Source organism: Astatotilapia calliptera, chromosome 23 (genome assembly GCF_964374335.1).
Source record: "Astatotilapia calliptera chromosome 23, fAstCal68.1, whole genome shotgun sequence".
In the NCBI taxonomy this organism is placed as follows: Eukaryota; Metazoa; Chordata; class Actinopteri; order Cichliformes; family Cichlidae; genus Astatotilapia; species Astatotilapia calliptera.
In genome coordinates, this window is record NC_137443.1 from 8,058,159 (window position 1) to 8,078,732 (window position 20,574).

The window sequence follows — 20,574 nt, forward strand, 5'->3', positions numbered from 1 at the left end:
AGCTTTTCTGCAACTCTCTCGCACAAAAAGCTCCAAGGTTCAGTCGAAGCTCCCTCCTAGCAGGGAGGATTTTTTTTAATACACTCACAGGGCTCATTGAAAGACTTAAAATGCAGTGGGCTGCTTCTTGGCTTTGCATTGCAGCGCCTTTGTTTTTGCTCTGCTTTGCTCCAAGTTGTCCCTCTGCTCAGAAATATCCAAAGTGTTGGCATGACAGACGCACTCAGATCCGTCAGAAGCAGCACAGCAGGAAAACGTTCTGTGATCCTTCCTTCAGCAACCAGACAGCAGGTGCTGCCACTCAGGTAATGCAGCTGCTTTTTGGCTTATCTGTTACTCACTGTGTTTTTCCTTCTTATTTTCTATACTACTGTTTGTTATTACATTATGTGCAGTGAGAGAAAACAAGGTCAAGAAATCTTAGTGACTCGGTTTTTGTGATCTGAGCATATAAAGCTACTATTAACTCTTGTGCAGTCACTATCAGACATGAGTTTTTTTACGTGCCAGATATCCTAAGCTCACCAGACCTTTACTTGGATATATAATAACCTGGAGCAGACTAATTTCCAACATGCACATGCTCTTCAATACGTATCTCTATGTCGCACACCACACTGTTAAAAAAAAAAAATCCTAGAAAAACAGTAATATTCCGGCAGCTGGGGCGCCAAAATAATACCATGAAATAACAGAAAATAACTTTCCCATAAAAATATGGTTATTTTCAGTAATGACAATACAGTTTGTTGCCCTAATTTTACATGGGATTTTGCCTTTTTCATGTGCTTTTAAACATTAAATTAGGAGCATTTTAATGTGATCAAACAATGAAATTACCTATAAACAAGGTCAATGAATGTGGCAATATGAATAATAATACTTAAATGTACAGAAATATACAGTTAACAGTTGGTTTAAATAATAATGCATTGCATGCCCTGGGACAGAGGCGAGGCTGCCATATCGCACCATCGGCCCCTCACCAGTAGGTGAAGTGTCTTTAACAAGGACACAACGACCGAAAGTGTCCGAGCCGGGGCTCGAACTGGCAACCTTCTGATTACAAGGCAAACTGCCAACTCTTGAGCCACGATCACCCTAAATAGCAATAATAGTAATAATTATTTGATGTAAACAAAGTTTATAGGAATCATGTTATATATTTTTCCATAGCATTACATTTGAATTTAACAGTTCAATCCTTCACATAACGGACAAATATTTGTGCAATCATGATGCATTTGTGAATGTATTTTAACAATCTAAATATGCATATGTACAGACAAATACATTTACAAAACAAGGAAATTATGTTTTATTACATTACAGTGATTTTACATTAATTTACATTTGAAATGTGAAATCACAGTCTATTTATGTAAATTTAATGATATTCTAGAAGAACAGATCAAAACTGTAAAATACTTTTATATTAGGACTTTTTCTTACAGTGCACTTTACAGCAAATACTACAGCAGGAACTGCATTTACACCTTGTATAATGATTGATTTGTGGTAATGCATTACTTTAAAGTAGGTCAAGCACCCCTGGAGTTTTCCATTATGTTAATCGCCCCATAGTCGACTGTTCATCTCGCTGTGTCATTACAGAAGTGCAGCTCTGGCTTCTACAGAGAGTGGGCCGGACCGAACAGGGGCCAGTGTGTGCCATGCAGCTGCAACGGGCTCTCCGATGAGGGTGATGAGCGTACAGGGAACTGTGTGGTGGGTGCTGACTCACACATGCACACACAAAAAGACAATAATTACTCAGATACAAGTGATGTCTCTGCTGCTGAGAAACAATATTGTAGCAGATGTCAGTGTTGTAGCATTTGTAGTCACGCTGCTGGGCCAGATGGAAACCATGTTTCTTTTCTTTTGTTTGATCTAACTGGCCTCTAGAAATGTCAGTTCGACACTGCAGGAAATCGCTGTGAATGTTGCAAGGAGGGTTATTTTGAAGATCCAGTGAACAGAACCTGTCGTGCCTGTCCATGTCCCTTTACAGAGAACAAGTCAGTATCTGTTTATGTCCTACTCTTCCTGCACAGCTTTCCTTTTCCTTGTTTTGCGTGAATATGAAGACCTTCACTCTTTGTTTTAGTTTTGCACTGGCCTGCCTCGATGTTGGCTCAGGAGTGGTGGAATGTTTGTGTAAACATGGTTACAGTGGAGTCAGATGTGAGAGGTAACCGTACATCATTTGCATCTTCATCTTTGCAGCAAACGCCCCAACCCTCAAACTTATTTACTTTTCTCGTGTTTTTTCCCCCTTTTAAGATGTGCATTTGGTTATTATGGCAATCCCATGGTGCATGGGGGCATGTGCAAGCCCTGCAACTGCAAGAAGAATGGTTTGAACATGTGTGATTCTCTGACTGGAGGTGACTATTTATGCAATAAAGAAATACATAATAAGTAATGAATAAATAGATAATTACTCATTGAGAAAAAAAAGATCTCAATCCCTTTGTGCCAGAAGTGCACCGATGTTTTCTCCAGGTTCACTTTGCAATGCATCTGTAATGTATAGTCTACAAATACAGCTGAGGAAATCACCACTCAGTAACATAGAGTGAAAACATTGCTGAAGGACGGTGTCTGTAGTCATTGAGCTGTGAGAGACTAAACATGACCTCCATGGGTACAGAGTGTCTGGTTGCAATTTATTTTGCTTTAATGAAGGTCTGCTTTCAATTCTTCTCATATTTCTCGGGCATGCTCCTCAGCATCTAATTTAATTACATGTTCTTGATGTAATTTTAGTTATTTAAGGCATAAAATTAATATTATTGTATATATACATTTTAAATGAAATTGTATTTATTTATTTATTTATGTATTTTTGGTTGTTTGTTGTTTGTTTGATTTCCTACAACTTACTTATACTTACTGTATATTTTTGTAGCCTGTATCTCCATATATGGATTTGCATACATGGGCTAATATGAAAGCTAAAGTGGCCTTCATGTGATGAGATCCAACTTTACTATTTTTTCCTTTCAACAGAGTGCATCACATCTGGTAATAGTAACTGTGGGGATCACTGTCATGGTGAGTCTGTGTTGAAAGTTCATCTTGCAGTCGTGTTTTGACCTATAAAACTAAGACTCACTACATTTCATCTTGCCTTTACCAGCAGAGTGTGACAGCTGTACTTACACTTTGCTGGTGGACTCGGAGAAGATGGATGATGATCTGGTTTGGCTGAAGCAGCAGCTGCAGAACATCAGTCATAGTCCTGTATCACGATCTACTCTGAACAACCTGGAGGCTAACATATCTGAAGCAAAGGTAGCGATTCACACAGGGAATAGGTGTTTTTCTGAGAAAATACACTGCCCTTGAGAATATTTGCTATTTCAGATCATGCAGCAACATTTATCCAAGTTCAAAGTACTTCTTATCTAATGTTTCTTAGGTACAGATGGGGAGGCACAGTACTGCTGTGAGACTCCTGGATCCAAAGGTTGAACAGCTGGAAGCAGATGTGGCTGCTGACAGATATGACTTGTCTCAACTGAGTGATGAGGTACCTGGAGTGAATTTTCCCATGCTAATCAAAATGTAACTCATCCAAGAGACTGATAATTTTTCCTTTTTAATTGTAAATGCAAACTCATATTAGAATAGTAGAGGATAGCCAAATAGAATGAAAGACAGAGAACCCACAGGGAGCTTTCCCAGCTCTTTATGTTGGCTTATTATTAAATATATTTAAATATTTTCCAAAATTTTACCAGAACCTTGACATTACATCATATTTGAAGAAGACCTTGGAGTCTGCAAATGAAACGAAGTTAAAGGCAGAAGATCTATTTAAAACAGGAGGTCTTCTCACACCAATACAAGGTACATCTCTGAAATATGAAAATATATGTGGTCTTATCAGCGTGAAGTTGGAGTGTTCCTAACTTTAATAATTTCTGCTCAGTGATATCAGGTACAAGCAGACCTTTCCTGCCTCTCCTGCCAAAGACTTTGTGACACTTGTTAAGGAAACCGAATTACCTGTTATGTCAAAGTGGGCATCAGGCTCAGCTATATCATTTAACAGCACTGTCTCTCCTCTTGTCAGATCTGATAAAGCAGCTAACTGAGGCGAAACCTGAAGATTCAGTTTCTCTCTCTGAAAAGGACAAAGGCAGGATGATGGAAGAAGCTCAGCGCATCATGCAGGAAATGAGAAAGAGAGGCTGCACTGCTCAGAGGGACAAAGCAGGAAGCGAGCAGGAGAAGGCACATAAATGTTAGAGATCTTTTTTCCTTGAGCATAGAGATTACAGTATGCTTATGAGGAGAGAGAGTGGGGCTGAAAATGGACACATTGGCATTTAGTATTTTAAATACAAACATTGTGTTTCATGTTAAATTATTCCACAAAGACCAACCCCCTTTCACCAGTTGAGAATTCACTAATGTTTTTATATAAAAATGACTGTATAAAGATTTAATTGACATTTTAAGAAATAACCAACTGGCATGTCCGTTTGCTAAAAATGAAACTGCAGCATATCTGCTGAAATCAAATGGAAATAGGAACAAATACCCACCAATAACTAAAAAGGTGACTACTTTACACACTACAGATGTTCTCTTCTTCCTCTTGTTTACGGTATTTATGCTAGGCTAAGTAGCCAGCATGTACCTTTATACCGAATGGGTCGATACATCCATCTATGCCCAGATAGCAGAATTATTCTCATGAAAACATCAGGCCCAGTATACTTCCTTGGTTTAACCTATACTTCCATATTTGGGGTGATTCTCACTTTAATCCTCCACTCTTGACTGACTGGCAGCAAGATTAATCTGTGTGTGCAAATCAAATAGTCTGGATGTGGAGATAGTTTTGACTCCCATAGTGTATGTGACCCAGGCTCTCACCGTTTATTGAACCAGAGCAAACACAAATATGTGGCAGATATACAGTTAGCTCCATAAATATTTGGACAGAGACACCTTTTTTCCAATTTTAGTTCTGTACTTTACAACAATGATTTCCAACAAAACAACTCAGATGCAGTTGAAGTGCAGGCCTTTGGCTTTCGTTCAGTAGGTTGAACAAAAAGATATGGAGAGCTCCTCTGACCGCATCTTCACAGGAAAATCTTCCAAATTCAAGCATCACACCTCAAATTAAGTCCAGGTCTTTTCTCTGTTTAATTGATAATGACAGTATGAAGAAACTGCCCACACCTTCATCTGATTTGAATGTGGATACCCTCAAATGAAAGCTGAGTCTACAGATAATGTCCAAGTCCATGATGTAACTATGATTGGAATATGTTTCAGTAAATGATAAAACCTTGTGTCAGTGTCCAAATATATATGGACCTAACTGTAGTGGCAGGAATGCGTCTCAGATCTTTAAACAGAACAGAGGACATGAACAATCAGCCAAACCATTTCAGAAACACAACTGCAGATTAATAATTTCATAATTAATGAAAATATAATTGTCAAAATTAGAGTTAGAAGACATTCTGTGGCCAATATCAAATAACTCTGATATCTAAATTTTGCATACTCTCTTCAGTGTTAGAACTAATCAGCAACGACATGATAGCTGCTGCAGAAATGAAACAACTCATCCTGCTTCAGAGTGGAGACTCTCTCATGGCCTCACATTCTGCTGTGAGAGAGTTGGGCGAGCTGCTGTTGGATGCAGAGGACAGAGTTGACAGAGCAAGGGGTCTTAACCTCAAGAGTCGTACTGCCCTACAGGAGCTGCAGGTAATGGGAAATAAAGCTCTCATTGGCCATGTCATACATTTCTGATGACACACTGTTTTATCTTTCTTCTTTTTCCAGCATCTTAAAGCTCAGCTGGATAAAGAACAAAGCACTCTCCATCCTGGGACTGAAATGACTAAAGATCTGCTAAAGAACATTACTGACAATTTGTCGATACTTAAGGAAGTTAAAAAAGTAATAAGCAGCTTTTTATAACTTCTCAAAAGTATTGGACTTTGCATTAAAGTTTACTGTTTAAATTGCAGGAATTTGAGAAGCGAGCAGCTCAGTTGGATGGTGCCAAGCTGGAACACTTTCAGCAGTTAAACAACAGTTTAAAAATAGCAGAGGTGGAAGCTATAGCCCAGGCAGAGGAGCATGCAAAGGAGCTCAAAAGAGTGGTGACAGAATTACAACAGTGAGTGTGAATCCCAAGAACAAATAAAGAAGCAAGGCAGATTTAGATTAGCTTGGGCCCCGTTTCTTGTTTAACATAATAGACCATCTTGGATTTTGTTACAGAGCGCTTCATACCGCTACTAACAGCACTTCACTGGTCAGCCTCCTGGGTATAGGGGCCTATGACAGCATCATTAAGGCAGTAGAAATGGCTGAGAAGGCAGCAAAGGAGTCCAAAAGGGCTGCTGATCAAACCTTAAAGGTAACTTCAGTGCTGTTAGTAAGAGTTATTAAAAAATCTACGTGTTTATAGAAAATATTAATGCAATATTTGAATGATAAATTAGGATGTGAAGAAGGGAGGTCTGATCAGCAGGTCTGAACAGCTGAAAGATAACTCAAGTTATCTATGGAGGGAAACCAGAGACACTCAAAGTCACCTTAAAAGTATGTAAAAACAAAACAAGTATCAAGACAAATATATTGAGTTTGAATGTGCAAAATGAAAAGGTGTTCTAATTTCTTTTGAACAGCGGTGTCACGTACAGTAAATGCTCACAGGAATCGTGTAAATAAACAAAAGAAAAAAAGAAGATCACTGAGAATCGACACCTCATCCATCGGTGACAAACTCAAAGAGATCAAAAGAGGTTTGTAGAGCACTTGGAATTGATGCAGATCAGAAAATAAACGTCAAATTAGTTATTGTATCTGCATATGATAGTTTTTCTTTTGTATTTCAGATGACACAGCGGCACTGATAGTGTCTGTGAAAACTGCTGCTTCTGATGCTAACGCTACAGTCAGCAGTGTGAAAGAGAGACTGAGAAATATCAGCGAGGAAGTGGGAAGAATAACTTTAACCAATATCAGTGTGAATATAAATGACATGTTGACAGATGCAGACCAGGCTGGTAAGTGTTTAAATTCCTTAAACATATTCTTGCAATTAAAATACAGTCATTTAAAGGTTTTATGTGTTGTTATTTTATCCGCTTAAGTAAAAAGCTTCAACAAAGCATTCCCTGTGATGAGTGACAAGCTCGCAGAAGTCAAGGCTCTTGGTAGGAGGATGTCACCTCACCCAAACATGACAGAAAGCATCCAGAGAATCAAGGACATAATAGAGGAGACAAGAAACTTTGTTAATAGGGTAACATTTTCTTTTTAATTTCATCTTTCCTATTAATTTCTTAATTGACTTGTCAGATTTGATTTAAAGCTGGAACAGCCTCACAGTGTATGACAGTACAGTGTGCATATGAAATGTGTAGCTTGCAGACTGAACCTTATGAAGCTGTCGGCTGTGTCTGCAGTTTTCCTCAGCTTCATGGTTCTTTGCAGGTATCTTCAAGTTTTCAAGAGAAATTAGCACTGCTAAAATGTAAAAATTCACAGTATTGCATTGCTTTCATTAATAAATGCAATACAAGAAAATCAAATAACTCAGAAAGGCCAAACAAATACACAAAAGTGAAATAAAAAAACTAATTAAAAAAATCCACACTTCTCAAAAAAACTTTAAAATAATAAAAATGAATAAAATAAATAAATAAATAAAATCATGTCACAAAAAATTGCACTAAATTAAATGCTTGACTCCAAGACATTAAAAGACCATGTGGCAACAGAAAAATGAACAACAGGTGGTACATATGCTGGGGCGAGTGATTAACTAGTTGAATAAAAGTGGCACAGAAAATAGAGGGAAGCAGGATGTTATTAACGATCACAAAGAAAATATTATTCAATAAAACAGGAAGTAACTCAAACAGGAGTATTAACAATACGAGCAAAAACAATAATACAAACTTTTGATCTAATTACAAGATATTTACAATTTTTTAATGATTGTTAATGTAAAGTGTTACCTGCTATTACCGAGACAGATATTTTATTATGTTTGCAATTTACTTTTCAAGTCAAGGGACGTTCATTTATTTCACACATTAAAGCACAGCAGACCCTGACAAAAGTGCTGCACAACAATCGATACAACAATTAGGAAAACATAATAATATGATGAAAGGTTATTAAAGGTTAATAAACTAAACAAGAGGTTTGACTTTCATTATTAAAAGGAGCTAGCTATAGTGACAGATTTAATCTGTCTTTAATTTCAGAGAGGAATCACAATTTACACCAGGTTTCTTTACATGACATTAAGGTATGAAGCCTGAGACAGAATAGGGCCTTTAATCGACCCCTGTGGTACTCCACGGGTCAAAGTGGACGCTTTAGAACAAATCCTACTGGAAAAAGAACCGTTAATCAGATATGACTTTAATCAGTTTGGAGCAGTGCCATTGATATCACTACACTGCTGAAGATAGGAAATTAATATTTCATGATTCACTGTATCAAATGCAACAGTAAGATCAAGTAATATAAGAACAGATGAGTGATCAGCATTGACAATATAGAAGAGTCATTATAAACTCTCAAAAGTACTAATATATTGCTTAAGACTGTTTCAAATTAACACATTATATATTAAGTGCTATGTAAGCACTATCCAAAGAGAATTCATTTGGCCTTGGAGTGTGCAGAGATTATCTTCAGTATTTCCCTTGTTTTTGGTGAAAGGAGGACAGAGCATGATAGCTGGATTGTATTTTGGCTTGATTCATAGACAAAGCTGAAAGTATTTTCCCCTCTGATCAGGAGTAACAAGGCTGCCAGCTATGGGAAACTAAATTTTTGCACAGCCCAGACTGACATCTGTTGTCTGGAGGATCAACCAGGTTACAGGGTCAGCTACATGCGACTGCTCTCAGGAAGTTTTAGATAATCTGCTGAACACAATACGGCCTTAAATGCTGGTGCTGAGTCAAAAAGCTAATATACTTGGTTACATTTTTTTTTTTTTTTTTGCTGAGTCTGACCTTTCAGAAATCAACAGACTTTACCAGCTAGAATTACTACTTGGATGGTGACATTAGAATTATTTACATGTGGAAAGCTGCTTCATTTAGTAACTCTGATGCAAACATTCACATTGGAAATACCAAAAAAACCAGAAATTCTGCTTGAGTTGGTGGAGCAAAAATAGAACTCAAAGTAGTGCAACCTTGTTTCCATTACCCCTAAGTTGTAAAAATAAAATAATAAATGTATGAATACAATAGTTTATTTTTTAAAAACACATAAATTATCTGTTTTTGTGACACACACGATTTCTACCGTCTCTTGTCACAGCTCTCTCTTGGCACCACTTTCAATGGAAAGAGCCACATTGAGCTTCACCCTCCAAGAGACCTTGAGGACATTAAAGCGTTTACAGCTGTCGATCTTCTCCTCAATCGGCATCACAAAATCCCGGCTAAGTCTGATGTGAGACGAAAACGACACCAGGATGAACACAGAGATGCCAACCTGTTCGTTTTCTACCTGGGCAGCAAGAATGTGAGCGTGCATACCGGCCTACACAGGAAGCATGATGTAGTTTTTTGTTTTTTTCTTTAATATACCTTAGGTTTCTTTTATTACATTTCTAGGCTTCTGGAGACTACATTGGAATGGCTATCAGAAACACTGTGTTGGTTTGTGTCTATAAGTTGGGTGGAGTGGTTCATGAGATAGAAACCAGCCAAATAACACTCGGAAGCGTGAACTCCTCAGCCGTTGACAGAGTTATCTTCCACAGGTACTGAGTACATATGGTAGAAGTGTATTTTAAAATGAACATGGATTTGCTAGCTGAAAGTTTACATGATGTCACCAAAATGTTTCTTATCTTCGTGCCAACAATTCCTGCAGGGTTTACCAGGATGCTGAAGTGAACGTCACAAAGAACTTCACGTCAAAGGAGCGTGTCAGTCTCCCTCCTAAACGTAACCTCCCAAACACAATGACAGGCGTCTTCGACTTGGATCCAGGCAGTGTCGTTTTCTACGTGGGGGGCTATCCCGATTACTTCACTGTAATAAGTCTCTGCTTTCATTTCATCCTGCCTGCAAATTTATAGTGTTTAAAGGGGTAGAGAGTTGAAAGACGACTCAAAGCCAATTCAAACTCATTTAATAAGCTTGTGTAAAATTGTAAACGTTGCAATAGCAATGATAACTTTTGTATAACACACAAGCAAGCACACAGAAAGTTTAGACACTGTGTCTTTCATTTGTTTAGCCAAAGATAATGGGTTTTAAATAAAGGAAAAGCTAACATATAAAAACTAGTTTCCAGCACACACAGCTTCAGTTGACTTGATGGGTGGAAGAAGTAAAGAAAAAAGTACGGAAAAAGGTTTATTGTATTGTTTATTGTCAAGATTTTGACTCATGGGGTAACTCAACGTATTGCATGATTTTCTAAGTTTTCTTTGAAAACTATTTGGAATTTATTTGATGCTGAAAGAAGTGTTTTGATGGAAGCCATGATCTCCCAATTTTGATATGGATTTGATTTTATATATTATATCACTGTTTTATAGTATATATGACAATATTTGTTTTGTGGAAATAGGGTTCCATAGACTGCATGAATGACATACAACAGTCTTATTCAGAGACTGAAATTGAACAATTTAGTGAGAAAGGTACTTTTTGTGAAGAAGTTGAAATACAAAGTCCCTATCACAGTCTGTCATCATCCTTTTGTGGGAATGGGTTAATGAAAAATAGCTTAGAGCTTCTGAGCCCTAGAGAACAGGAGTGTACTCAACAAAATCATTTGCATTAGTAAATGACATGTTCACTTTTTCAGTCCAATTTTCAGTCCTCTTTTGTTCTCATAGCCTCCAGTGGAGCTGCGTTACCCCAAGTACAGAGGAGCCATAAAACTCTCCTACCTGAATGATAATCCTGTCTGCCTTTTTAACTTCAAACATGCTGTCAATATGGATGCAAAACAGCACACTGTGAAGTAAGCATAAAACAAAAAATTAAAAATAAAGGTCGGACATTGTGTTGACTAGAAAAGGTCAAATAATGATTAAATTATGTGTTTAGGATTGCACAGGAAGAGGTGTCTGATTATTATGAAGGAAGAGGTTACCGCATGGCGTTCATAAAGGATCCTGACTGGAAAAAGAGGCGACTGTTCAGATTTCACACAAACAGCCGAGAAACAAATGCCTTGTTATTCTACATTGGAAACAACGTAGGATTTTAATTTTTGAATAGATGCTTGAAGCACTTATATAACTGCATGTTTAACAAAAAAACAAACAAAAAAAGATTTAAAATTCATGTGTTTCTTCTGTTTTAGGAGTCCTTTTTCTGTGTGTTTGTGGAGAGAGGCTTCCTTGTGCTACAAGGTCAACAAGCTGACAGAGAGATTAGACTTCGGAGTGCTGAAAGAGTGTCTCTGTTTGTAAGAACAACAATACAATTAGTTACTTTAAAAAACTTGAAAGTCTTTTTGTTAAATTCATGCCTTTCTAAGCATATGCTTCCTGTTTCAGGACACGCAGTTTGCAATTGCCATTGCAGATAAATTAATTGTGTACTATGGGCAAAATACGGTCTCCACAGATCACATTCAAACAGACTACATCAGTTATTACATTGGGGGTCTTCCAGCAGAGCTCAGAGAGAGGTAATGCAACACACGATGCTTTTAAAATCATGTCAAACTCAGCTTCCTCTGGGAGGGAAACAAATAATTCCCTACTGAAAGACTTACAAAAAAATCAAACCACTCTCATGACCATTACTATATGACATATAAATGCCAGTGCCAATGTGTGTGTTGAGTAGTCTAGAAGAAAACAGTATCAGCTAATCAAACTGACCTTTTCTATGAGCCTGTCTGCCTTTGAATCTCAGACACAACATCACAGCTGCACCGCTCAGGGGATGCGTGGATAACCTGAAAGCAGATGCTGAGATTGTCGAGTACAACAGGACAATAGGTGTCAGCAGTGGATGTCCAGTCTCCTCACTGGTAAGTCTCGGTCCGGGGCTCGGTCAGTCTCGGTCGTTGTGTCCTTGGGCAAGACACTTCACCCGTTGCCTACTGGTGGTGGTCAGAGGGCCCGGTGGCGCCAGTGTCCGGCAGCCTCGCCTCTGTCAGTGCGCCCCAGGGTGGCTGTGGCTACAATGTAGCTTGCCATCACCAGTGTGTGAATGTGTGTGTGAATGGGTGGATGACTGGATATGTAAAGCGCTTTGGGGTCCTTAGGGACTAGTAAAAGCGCTATATAAATACAGGCCATTTACCATTTACAAATCTGCATTAAAATTTCTCTCAGATGATCAGAGGATAGACTTTTTGAAACTTTTTTTTTTTTTTAAATAAAAGATGGACTTAACCGCAGAGTCTGAGTAGTGAAGCCAGTGCAGAAGTGCACGGCACCTGCCTGGTTTCTAATGCACAGCAGGGGGGTAATTCTCCTTAGTCAGACTTTTAAAAAGTTTATGAGAAATTGTACCTACTTCTCACTTCATTTTAGCTCTTCAAGAACTTGTTGTTTTGATAACTTTGTGTCTTATATAATAACGCAGAGTGTTCCTTTTTAAAATTATGGCCCAATTAAGTATCTAAGTATGAGAATTGATGCCTGTGCAGCGGTGCTTCCAATGTGCCTAGTTTCTAATGCACAGCAGGAGGAAAACTCCTCGTTAGTGTGTTTGTACCTGCTCGTACAAATGTACTTACTTCTCACTTTTAGATCTCAGTACCCCATCAAATTGTTGCCTTATTAACTTTGTGTCTTATGTAACATAGCAGCGTGTTCTTTTTGAAAATTATGGCACCATTAAGTGTAAAATAGATGTTTAATTGAGGCGCTTCACGGCAAGGTACCTTGTGATTGACAAACCCCTTATCTCAGTTTTCCAGTCAGAGACACCCCTCACTTAACAAATCCATAAACCATGATGAACCAATCGTTATTGTGAAGAATAATCATGAAGTCAGTAGCATGATGTGGCCAATATTAGCTATCACACCTACCTGGAAATAACAGGGGAAAAAAGACTGTAGCAGCAGTTTGTTTCTTATATTCATATTAAAATAATATAACTGTCACGGGCTTAAATTAGTTGCCAGTGGTTACTCATTAAGGATATAGTAGTGTATTCAACTTCAACAATAGTGCGCTTTATTACTTAAAAAGTTAACTTTTCATTTGTAGGTGGAAAAATGTGACATTTCCTATTTCAAAAGTCAATCTCTGTCTAGCTTTAAAACACTAAATGAATAGCCTGTAGACACAGGGGTCTAATACTAGTGTGTTTCTGGCTTGTGTATAGGGTGTTCGTGCAGCTACATTGAATTCGGCTCTTTCTGTCGATTCTCTGTTTGCCTGGGACGAACAGCCAGTGAGAGTCTCATTAGGCTTCAGGAGCACAGGCAAGCGGGGCGTTGTTCTGAAGAGCGGCTCTCAGGTAAATCTCGTGTGCCACACTTTTTGATTTAAAAGAAAATCAAAAGGAAAATATCAAGATGACTTTAGTAGTACTCTCACTGCAGGGCTCCAAACCTGTCCACAATCTCCAGTTGTCCCTGGACGATGGCTTTGTGGTTTTTTATAGTTTTAATTATACCCTGAGGTCAAATGAAAGGTATAATGATGGAGTCTGGCATTACGTGTCTGCAGTGGGGAAGCCATCAGGGTAAGATCTGTCAGCTTTTTGCTGATACCTGGATTTTATTGCAATTAAAATTTAAAATCAGCACGTCGCTAATGTTGTCGTGATTTTCTCAGGCTGCTGCTTAGCATTGACAATGTAAATGTGAGTCCGGCACATTCAGACCAAATCAGCATGCAAAGAGGAAAATTCAAAGGCTGCATTGCTAATCTTTATACAAGCAGGTTTGTTATACATTCTTTCAGTTGCTTTATAATATATCTCACAATATATATCTGTTTATTACAATAACACGATTCAATTTTGATGAAACAAAATCTCCTCATTTCACACAGGCCGAGTATTTTACCTGCTGATCTAAGCTCATTATCGCAAACTGGAGACATTATCTTTGGTCAGTGCAGTCAGCCTCCCCCACCGCACTCCACAATGAAAAGGCCCCAGACGCACAACCTTGTAAGCACATCAAACTATTATTTTTTTCAGCTCCCCTATTGCTGGATAATGACATAGTAACAGCAGTCATTTTTCTGCTGTGTGTCAGATTACGACTCCAGCTGGCAGTCAATGTAGACCCCAGAGAGCATACCAACTCTATGAGAAAGACAGCTGGGTCAGTTACAACCTCCCACAAGAAAACCTTAATTATAGGTAAAATACTAAAACCTGAAAATTATAATGGCATTTTCCATGACTGGTTTGGTTTGGTAACCTTTAGAGTGCCTCGTCAAACCTTCATCCAGCTGTGAATTCATTCATAAACATTTAAAGGGACTTTGTTCTTGTTCTCATGTGTCTCAGGCCTCACTTCTCTCTTGATATCAATACCAAATCGTCCAAAGGGCTCATCCTCCATGTCGCAGGAAGAGGAGCCGTCCCCCTCCTGGCTCTGTACATGGCCAACGGCAAGATCAAGATGTCACTTGGTCAAAACAGAATCATCCAGCACAAGGAGAAGAGCAATGATGGCAACTGGCATAGAGTTTGTAACCAAGTCTCATTACAAATATTAAGTGATAAAAGCAGCAAAGCTCTAAACATTGGACTCCTGATTTCAAAGGAACAGTTGCAGATATATGGGAATTTCGGTTGCTTATCTCACATAGATTTTATCAGCAGTAGGATAAAACTAGAAAACTAGAAAACCAGCAAAATGCAAGTCAGACTAATTGGATTGAACAAAGAAGCAAAAGAAACACAGGAAAAAGGCAAACACTAAGAAACATGAGGGAGGAGACGATATCTCTAAAGAGGAGATCAATGGAACAAAAAAAGGTAACCAAAACTAAAAGAATAAACAAAATAAATAATAAAAAAAAATAATAAAGAAAAACAATAATTAATATTACTACTGTTGGCAGCTGGGCAGCAGGTATCTTTCATTAGAGCAAACAAATATAACCTTTACAGCAGCACCAATTAAGCTTTGATTGGATGACAAAATTAACAACAACAAAAACCAATTTGTTTTTTGTTGTTCCCAAGTGTCTCACAGGCAGAGAAAATATATATGTTATTCTTCTCAAAAAGTAAATGTATTTATTTCCCTAAACAACGGGCAGTGCCAAAATGAAGCGTTAAGGATTTAAATGGTGCAGAAAAGAAAATTACTGATATCAGAAAGCTTCCAATGGGAATTCAAACACCGCTAACAAGAAATATATATACAAAATATATAAAATACATTAAAAAAAATAATGACATAGTGGGCAATTACATAATGGAACTGATTTTTGAAAGTTTGTTGGAGCATAAATGGAAAACAGGAGGAACAACTAATTTCTAAATCACTTTTATCATAAACAATCAGGACATAACTCTTAATATGCAGGGGAAAAAATGTAGTAATTCTTTTCTCATATCTGTGTGTCATATCACAATCATATCACAGTGATGGTGAAGTTATATTCTGTGGATGGCTGAGTTTGTTTGCGTGTGCGCAGGTTCAATTCAGCGTGGAGAACAGCACTTTTCATCTTCTGGTTGATGGGATCCGTGTGACTGATGGCCGCTTACCAAACAATGAGGGATCATCTTTAGACCTGCACAACCCTGTGTATCTGGGAGCTGGTACAAAAAGCAAAAACACTAAAGTCTGTATCAGACTCAAGCTATGGCAAATATTTTCCCACATCTTTTTGTTTGCACACTGACCGGCTTCTCTTTTCTCTTCCTGTCCTTTATCAGGGACACAACATCCCCACAGACAGTGTTATCAGCTGTATAAGGGAATTCAAAATGAATGATGTATTTGTTGGTGCAGCTGAGGTGAGCCACAAAGCCTTACCGTGCTTTCATGGGCTTGCAGAGGAAGGGACATACTTTGGTGGCGGTCACATCGTCTTAGGTTTGGCCTTGTATTTCAAAAATCTTGATGCTGCTGATGTGTTTCAATCATCCGCACACTCATAAAGAACATTTCTATTCTAGATAACTACTTCACCGTTGGCTCGCACTTTTTGTTGTCCTTCAAGCTGCGCCCTCAACACCTCACGGGTCTTCTCTTCCACGTTCAAAGTGATAAGACCAGCCTTAATGTGTTCTTAATGGAAAACAAGGTAAAACCTCTCGCTCTTGTGACAGCTAATTGGGCAGCAATTCAAAAGAAAAGCTGCATGAGATGACAAAATATGTTATGTTTTACCAGGTGGGCGTCAAAGCAAATGATGGTAATGGAGCTGTTAGTGTCTCAGTAACACCTCGTAAAAGCCTCTGTGATGGAAAATTTCACGAGGTTACAGGTAGGACATCGTGTATTAAAAACATTCAAGAACGTGAGTCACATGTTGATAGTTGTGCTTTTAAAATTCTTCTGTTATTGTTGTTTCTCAGTCTCCAAAAAAAGGAACGCATTCCAACTAGTGGTTGACTCCGTGTCCAAGGAGAAAGCAGGCCCCAAATCCACGTCATATTCAACGGCCCTGGAATCGCTTCACATTGGGGGTAAATCCATGAACCGCTGGGCATTATATCTTTCAGAGAGTTTCAGCTTTTTGTCGTATAATCTGATCAGAATCTCTTTGTGCTTTTTCCTTTCCTGAATTAGGGACAACAAATCAAAATGGAGCCCCTGTGCCTTCACCTTTTGTGGGCTGCTTGCGAAATGTGAAGCTTAATGGAAAGCCGGTTGCATTTGCGAAAGCCTCCAGAGTGGTCGGTCCAGTGAGCATCAACAGATGCCCCGCAAACTAATGAAATACATCATTACAAACAGGGATGGGAATAGTAAACCTAGTTAGGCTGAAATCAAGCAACAATTTTTCCAATCTAACGGAATTGTATTTCTCTAAGCTTCAGTTCCTTTTTTCCACCACAGGAATGTTTTCCTGATATTTGCTCATTACAAAGCAATGACGCCAAACTCATGATAGCGAGTTGTAAATCACCTGCAAGCTTATTTTCTACTCTCCCTACACTGTTCCAGACTCATTGATATTAAAATAGTCGCCCTGAAGCTGAAAACCTGTTACGGTCTACTTTTATTTCCCCACAGAACACCAATAAGGTGAGAAAACTGATAGAGACTCAGTTCAATGCAGCCACAACACCATCTAAGAGCACAACAGCAAAATTTGCCATAAATTTAGCAGTGGATTTTAAACAAATCCACCCCAATCCCATCTATTAGCTGCGCTAATCACCCTGCCTCGCAGCAAGGTCTTGCGTTTGAATCCCGAGACTCTGTGGCTGTTCCCCATGGAGTGTGCATGCTCTCCCCATGTCTGTGTGGGTTCTCACCAGGTACTTTGTCTTCCTCACACATTCCAAAGGCATCCATGTTATGTTAATTGGTCATTCTAAATTGGCTGCAGGCGTGAGTGTGAATGGATGTTTATCTATCTGCGTTAGCTCTGTGATCTGTCCACAGTGCAACACACCTCTCACCCAATGACACTTGTGATAAGCTCCGGCATTACCATGACCCTGACTTCCATACACTGGAGAAAATAGATGAATGAATTTTAAACATCTGATATATTTATCTGTCGCAATATCAGTCGCTTCACATTAACACAAAACCTTATTAATCAGTATAGGAACAGACAGGATCCATAAGAAACAGCATCAGTTCATTCCCGTGTTTAAAATTAAGGTAAATATTACATACACACGCACCTTACTCATACTAATAGCCTTAATTCTGCCCTACGTTTGACCAATAGATGGAGTGCTTCCCTTCATGTAATGCGAGGTGTTAGTTCACATTTACTCTCAGCTGGTGATGGCAGCAAAACATTACCAAGAACTTGAAGGTGTCAAGGTTCAAGTGAATGACATGGATGGATTTCCCCCCACAAATTGCTTTTTATTTTCTGTCTGTAGCAGTAGTGGTAGTTAGCACACACAGGCTTGAAGACTGTATTCTGCCCTGTAATTCAAGTGCACTGTAAAGCTGCTCAAGTCATATGAAATGAAGTTTGTCTTTTTTGTTTATTTTTATTTTTGCCCTTTGATATTACTATACAGTTCACACACATAGAGAGTGGGTAACTAAGTACAGAAGAAAATATATAGTTATTATTTATAGTGTAGTTATACTTTTATTACGAAAAATATGAATAAGATCACTTTAAATGTCTAATAATCTGCTCTACGTTTAAAATAAGTGAGATGTCATAAAAAGTAATAACAATAAATGTACAGCAGATTATTTTAAATGATACTAAACACTGCAGTCAATTACAATAATGTGTAACAGATATAAATATAAATGTAAGTATATTCTGATATATTTGCAGTTCATCAATATGCATGTGAAACTTTAAATGGTTGGCTAATTAGAAGTGACTCATAGAGGTCATTAAATGAGTGACAGAATATTTTAAATGTCTAAGAAATAGTCATAAATTATTCTAAATGTGCAATATGTAAATTACTACACATTCAAGCGGGCTGCATTAAATGACTAATCAATTAGGGTTACAAATAGATTATTATATAGGCAACAGATGACTTTTAACAAATAACAGTTCATTGTGAATTAGTATAGTACAGTTCTAGTATTGGGACCCACCCAGTTTGCGTTGTCAGTGGTTATTTTGCCCCTTAAAGTTGCTGGATGTCATCAAATTGCTATGGTTTATGGGGTGGCTGTAGGTCAGGAGGTTGAGCAGGTCATCTGCTAATTGGAAGATTGCAGTTTGATCCCTGGCTGCTCCAGTCAAATATCCTTGGCGTTAGCCCGCATCCATCAGAGTATGAATGTGTGTGAATCTTAGATAGAAAGCACTTAAGCATAGAAAAAGTGCTTGAGTGAATCAGAGGAGAAACGTGCTATATAAGAACAAGTCTGTTTACTATTTACTGATAGTTGCTTCCTGTGTGAATGGTCCTTAAGCTCTGCCAATGTGGAAATGCCAAAATATGCCTAATGGTCACTTGGCTGCCTCCAAAAAAGAGAAAGTGAGTCACACCCAATAAACTGTTACAACAGCTATAAACATGTTTACAGACTTGTAGAAAAGACAGTTCTATCCTCAACATTTAATTTCCCCTTAAAGTAACCGTATGGGGGCACGATTTATTAAATATCCATCTATGCATTTCGTTGCCCTGTACCTGTGCATGTGCAATGACAATAAAGTTGAATTCTATTCTATTCTATTCTATCTATTCAGATTCTGTTGAGGCCTAGCATTAGATGTGTGTGTTCACTTTATTTACAGGTGGCTGTGGACCATCACTGTAGAAAGCTTCATCTCTGCTCAAGTTGAAGCACTGAACTGGACTGCACTGTATTTGTGGCCCATCCCCCCCAAAATCTTAATTTTTGCTGAGTAAAATTATTTTCTTTTTGTTTTTTTTAATGTTAGTCTCTTTTCTGTGCTCAGTCAGTTGCTCAATAAGCTTGCATGACTTCGCCCTCATGTCTAAATATGGATATTCTGGCTCAAAACACAATCACAGTGGCCAAACTGCCATCACTGAGGCTTTGCTCATGGTTTATATCAATCCATGTCTTCAGCAGTCAGAAAAAAATAAACACAAATAATAAAAAAATCATATTAGTCAGTTCTTAATGTATCTTTATAAGGTTGAGACTAATACAGAAAATTTACAGTGGGTTTTGTTCTGTAATCTTTTTTCCTTCACAAAGCAAAATACAGGAGAAAATAATCACAATCCACATTAGACGAGTAGTGGGTTTTCGAGTGCAATGCGAGTCCAGAGCGAATGTAAATAACATGAGGTCACTGACGGCTGGATTTATGGAAAGTATATACAGATATACAACTGGAGACAAAACACTATTATGAATATTTAAAAGAAGACAGGTGGACAGTAAAAATCACAAACCCTATCCACTGTGCTAAAAGTCCATTTTAAAGAAAAACCTCTTTAAGTCAATGCAAATGCTATACTGTCAAACATTTCCTGCACAGCTTCACCTCCATAAAGTAGATTAAGGCCACACTGTTTAAGTACACTTTTTTCATATTGCTTGGTCTTGTAATTTTCCAATAAAAACAGTTCATGCTTTGTGCAGAGAAAGTCCTTTAATAAATGTCCGGCATCTGGCTGTAGGCCCTGTTCCAGTATCCACCACAGAAGAGCCAGTCCTGGGAACTGGTGTGGGGATTTTGCCCCTGTTGAAACCACCTAAAAAACACATCACAGAAATATCAGCATTCATAGATCCCAGCAGGGCGAGCCAAAACTGAATACAAACAAGAGAAAGTGAGAAAGAAATGTATGATTCGGAGGGAAGATGGGGTGATTGAGTAATTGCATTTGGTGCCATTAAGAGGAGCTGCCATGCTGGTGGAAGGAAAAGCGGATTTATTAAATTTGTCTCTATCATATCTGGATAGAAAATACACACAGTGGTAGATAATTTAGAGACTCAGATGTGTTAAGGTCACGTGATCACATCAAACATTTCGGATGCGAACAGCGA

The 20,574-nt window shown here is 38.3% G+C and overlaps 2 protein-coding genes across 4 annotated transcripts in view; one reads left to right on the forward strand and one right to left on the reverse strand.

Moving 5' to 3' along the window:
• The first annotated feature begins 1 nt into the window (after position 1).
• lama3 (laminin, alpha 3) lies at positions 2-20,137 on the forward strand. The gene is made up of 38 exons (XM_026158014.2): positions 2-305; positions 1,615-1,728; positions 1,909-2,021; positions 2,111-2,194; positions 2,287-2,390; positions 3,016-3,060; positions 3,146-3,300; positions 3,428-3,538; positions 3,750-3,858; positions 4,085-4,255; positions 5,546-5,742; positions 5,821-5,937; positions 6,009-6,160; positions 6,265-6,403; positions 6,489-6,588; positions 6,675-6,791; positions 6,885-7,055; positions 7,143-7,294; positions 9,340-9,546; positions 9,639-9,787; positions 9,901-10,063; positions 10,877-11,004; positions 11,091-11,241; positions 11,350-11,454; positions 11,546-11,679; positions 11,910-12,027; positions 13,338-13,472; positions 13,558-13,700; positions 13,793-13,900; positions 14,012-14,132; positions 14,221-14,327; positions 14,478-14,658; positions 15,620-15,769; positions 15,864-16,023; positions 16,107-16,234; positions 16,324-16,417; positions 16,509-16,619; positions 16,723-20,137. Exons 1-38 carry the CDS (start codon positions 111-113, stop codon positions 16,866-16,868), a joined length of 5,085 nt encoding a protein of 1,694 aa, XP_026013799.2. The 5' UTR covers positions 2-110; the 3' UTR covers positions 16,869-20,137.
• The window catches only part of osbpl1a (oxysterol binding protein-like 1A), a 32,152-nt gene continuing 31,263 nt past the window's right edge, over positions 19,686-20,574 (reverse strand). For all 3 annotated transcript variants that reach the window (XM_080297386.1, XM_080297387.1, XM_026158020.2), the window contains one exon: positions 19,686-20,276. In XM_080297386.1, coding sequence (XP_080153512.1) covers positions 20,174-20,276 — 103 coding nt within the window. In that variant the 3' untranslated portion in view covers positions 19,686-20,173. The remainder of the gene's footprint in view (positions 20,277-20,574) is intronic.

Bases quoted from the DNA above. Each gene is read 5' to 3' on its own strand.
- lama3 (XM_026158014.2), top strand. From the start codon at position 111: ATGCAGTGGGCTGCTTCTTGGCTTTGCATTGCAGCGCCTTTGTTTTTG. The intron at 10,064-10,876 runs GTAATAAGTCTC...TTGTTCTCATAG, and splicing joins GCTATCCCGATTACTTCACT to CCTCCAGTGGAGCTGCGTTA. The intron at 16,024-16,106 runs GTTTGGCCTTGT...TTTCTATTCTAG, and splicing joins TGGCGGTCACATCGTCTTAG to ATAACTACTTCACCGTTGGC.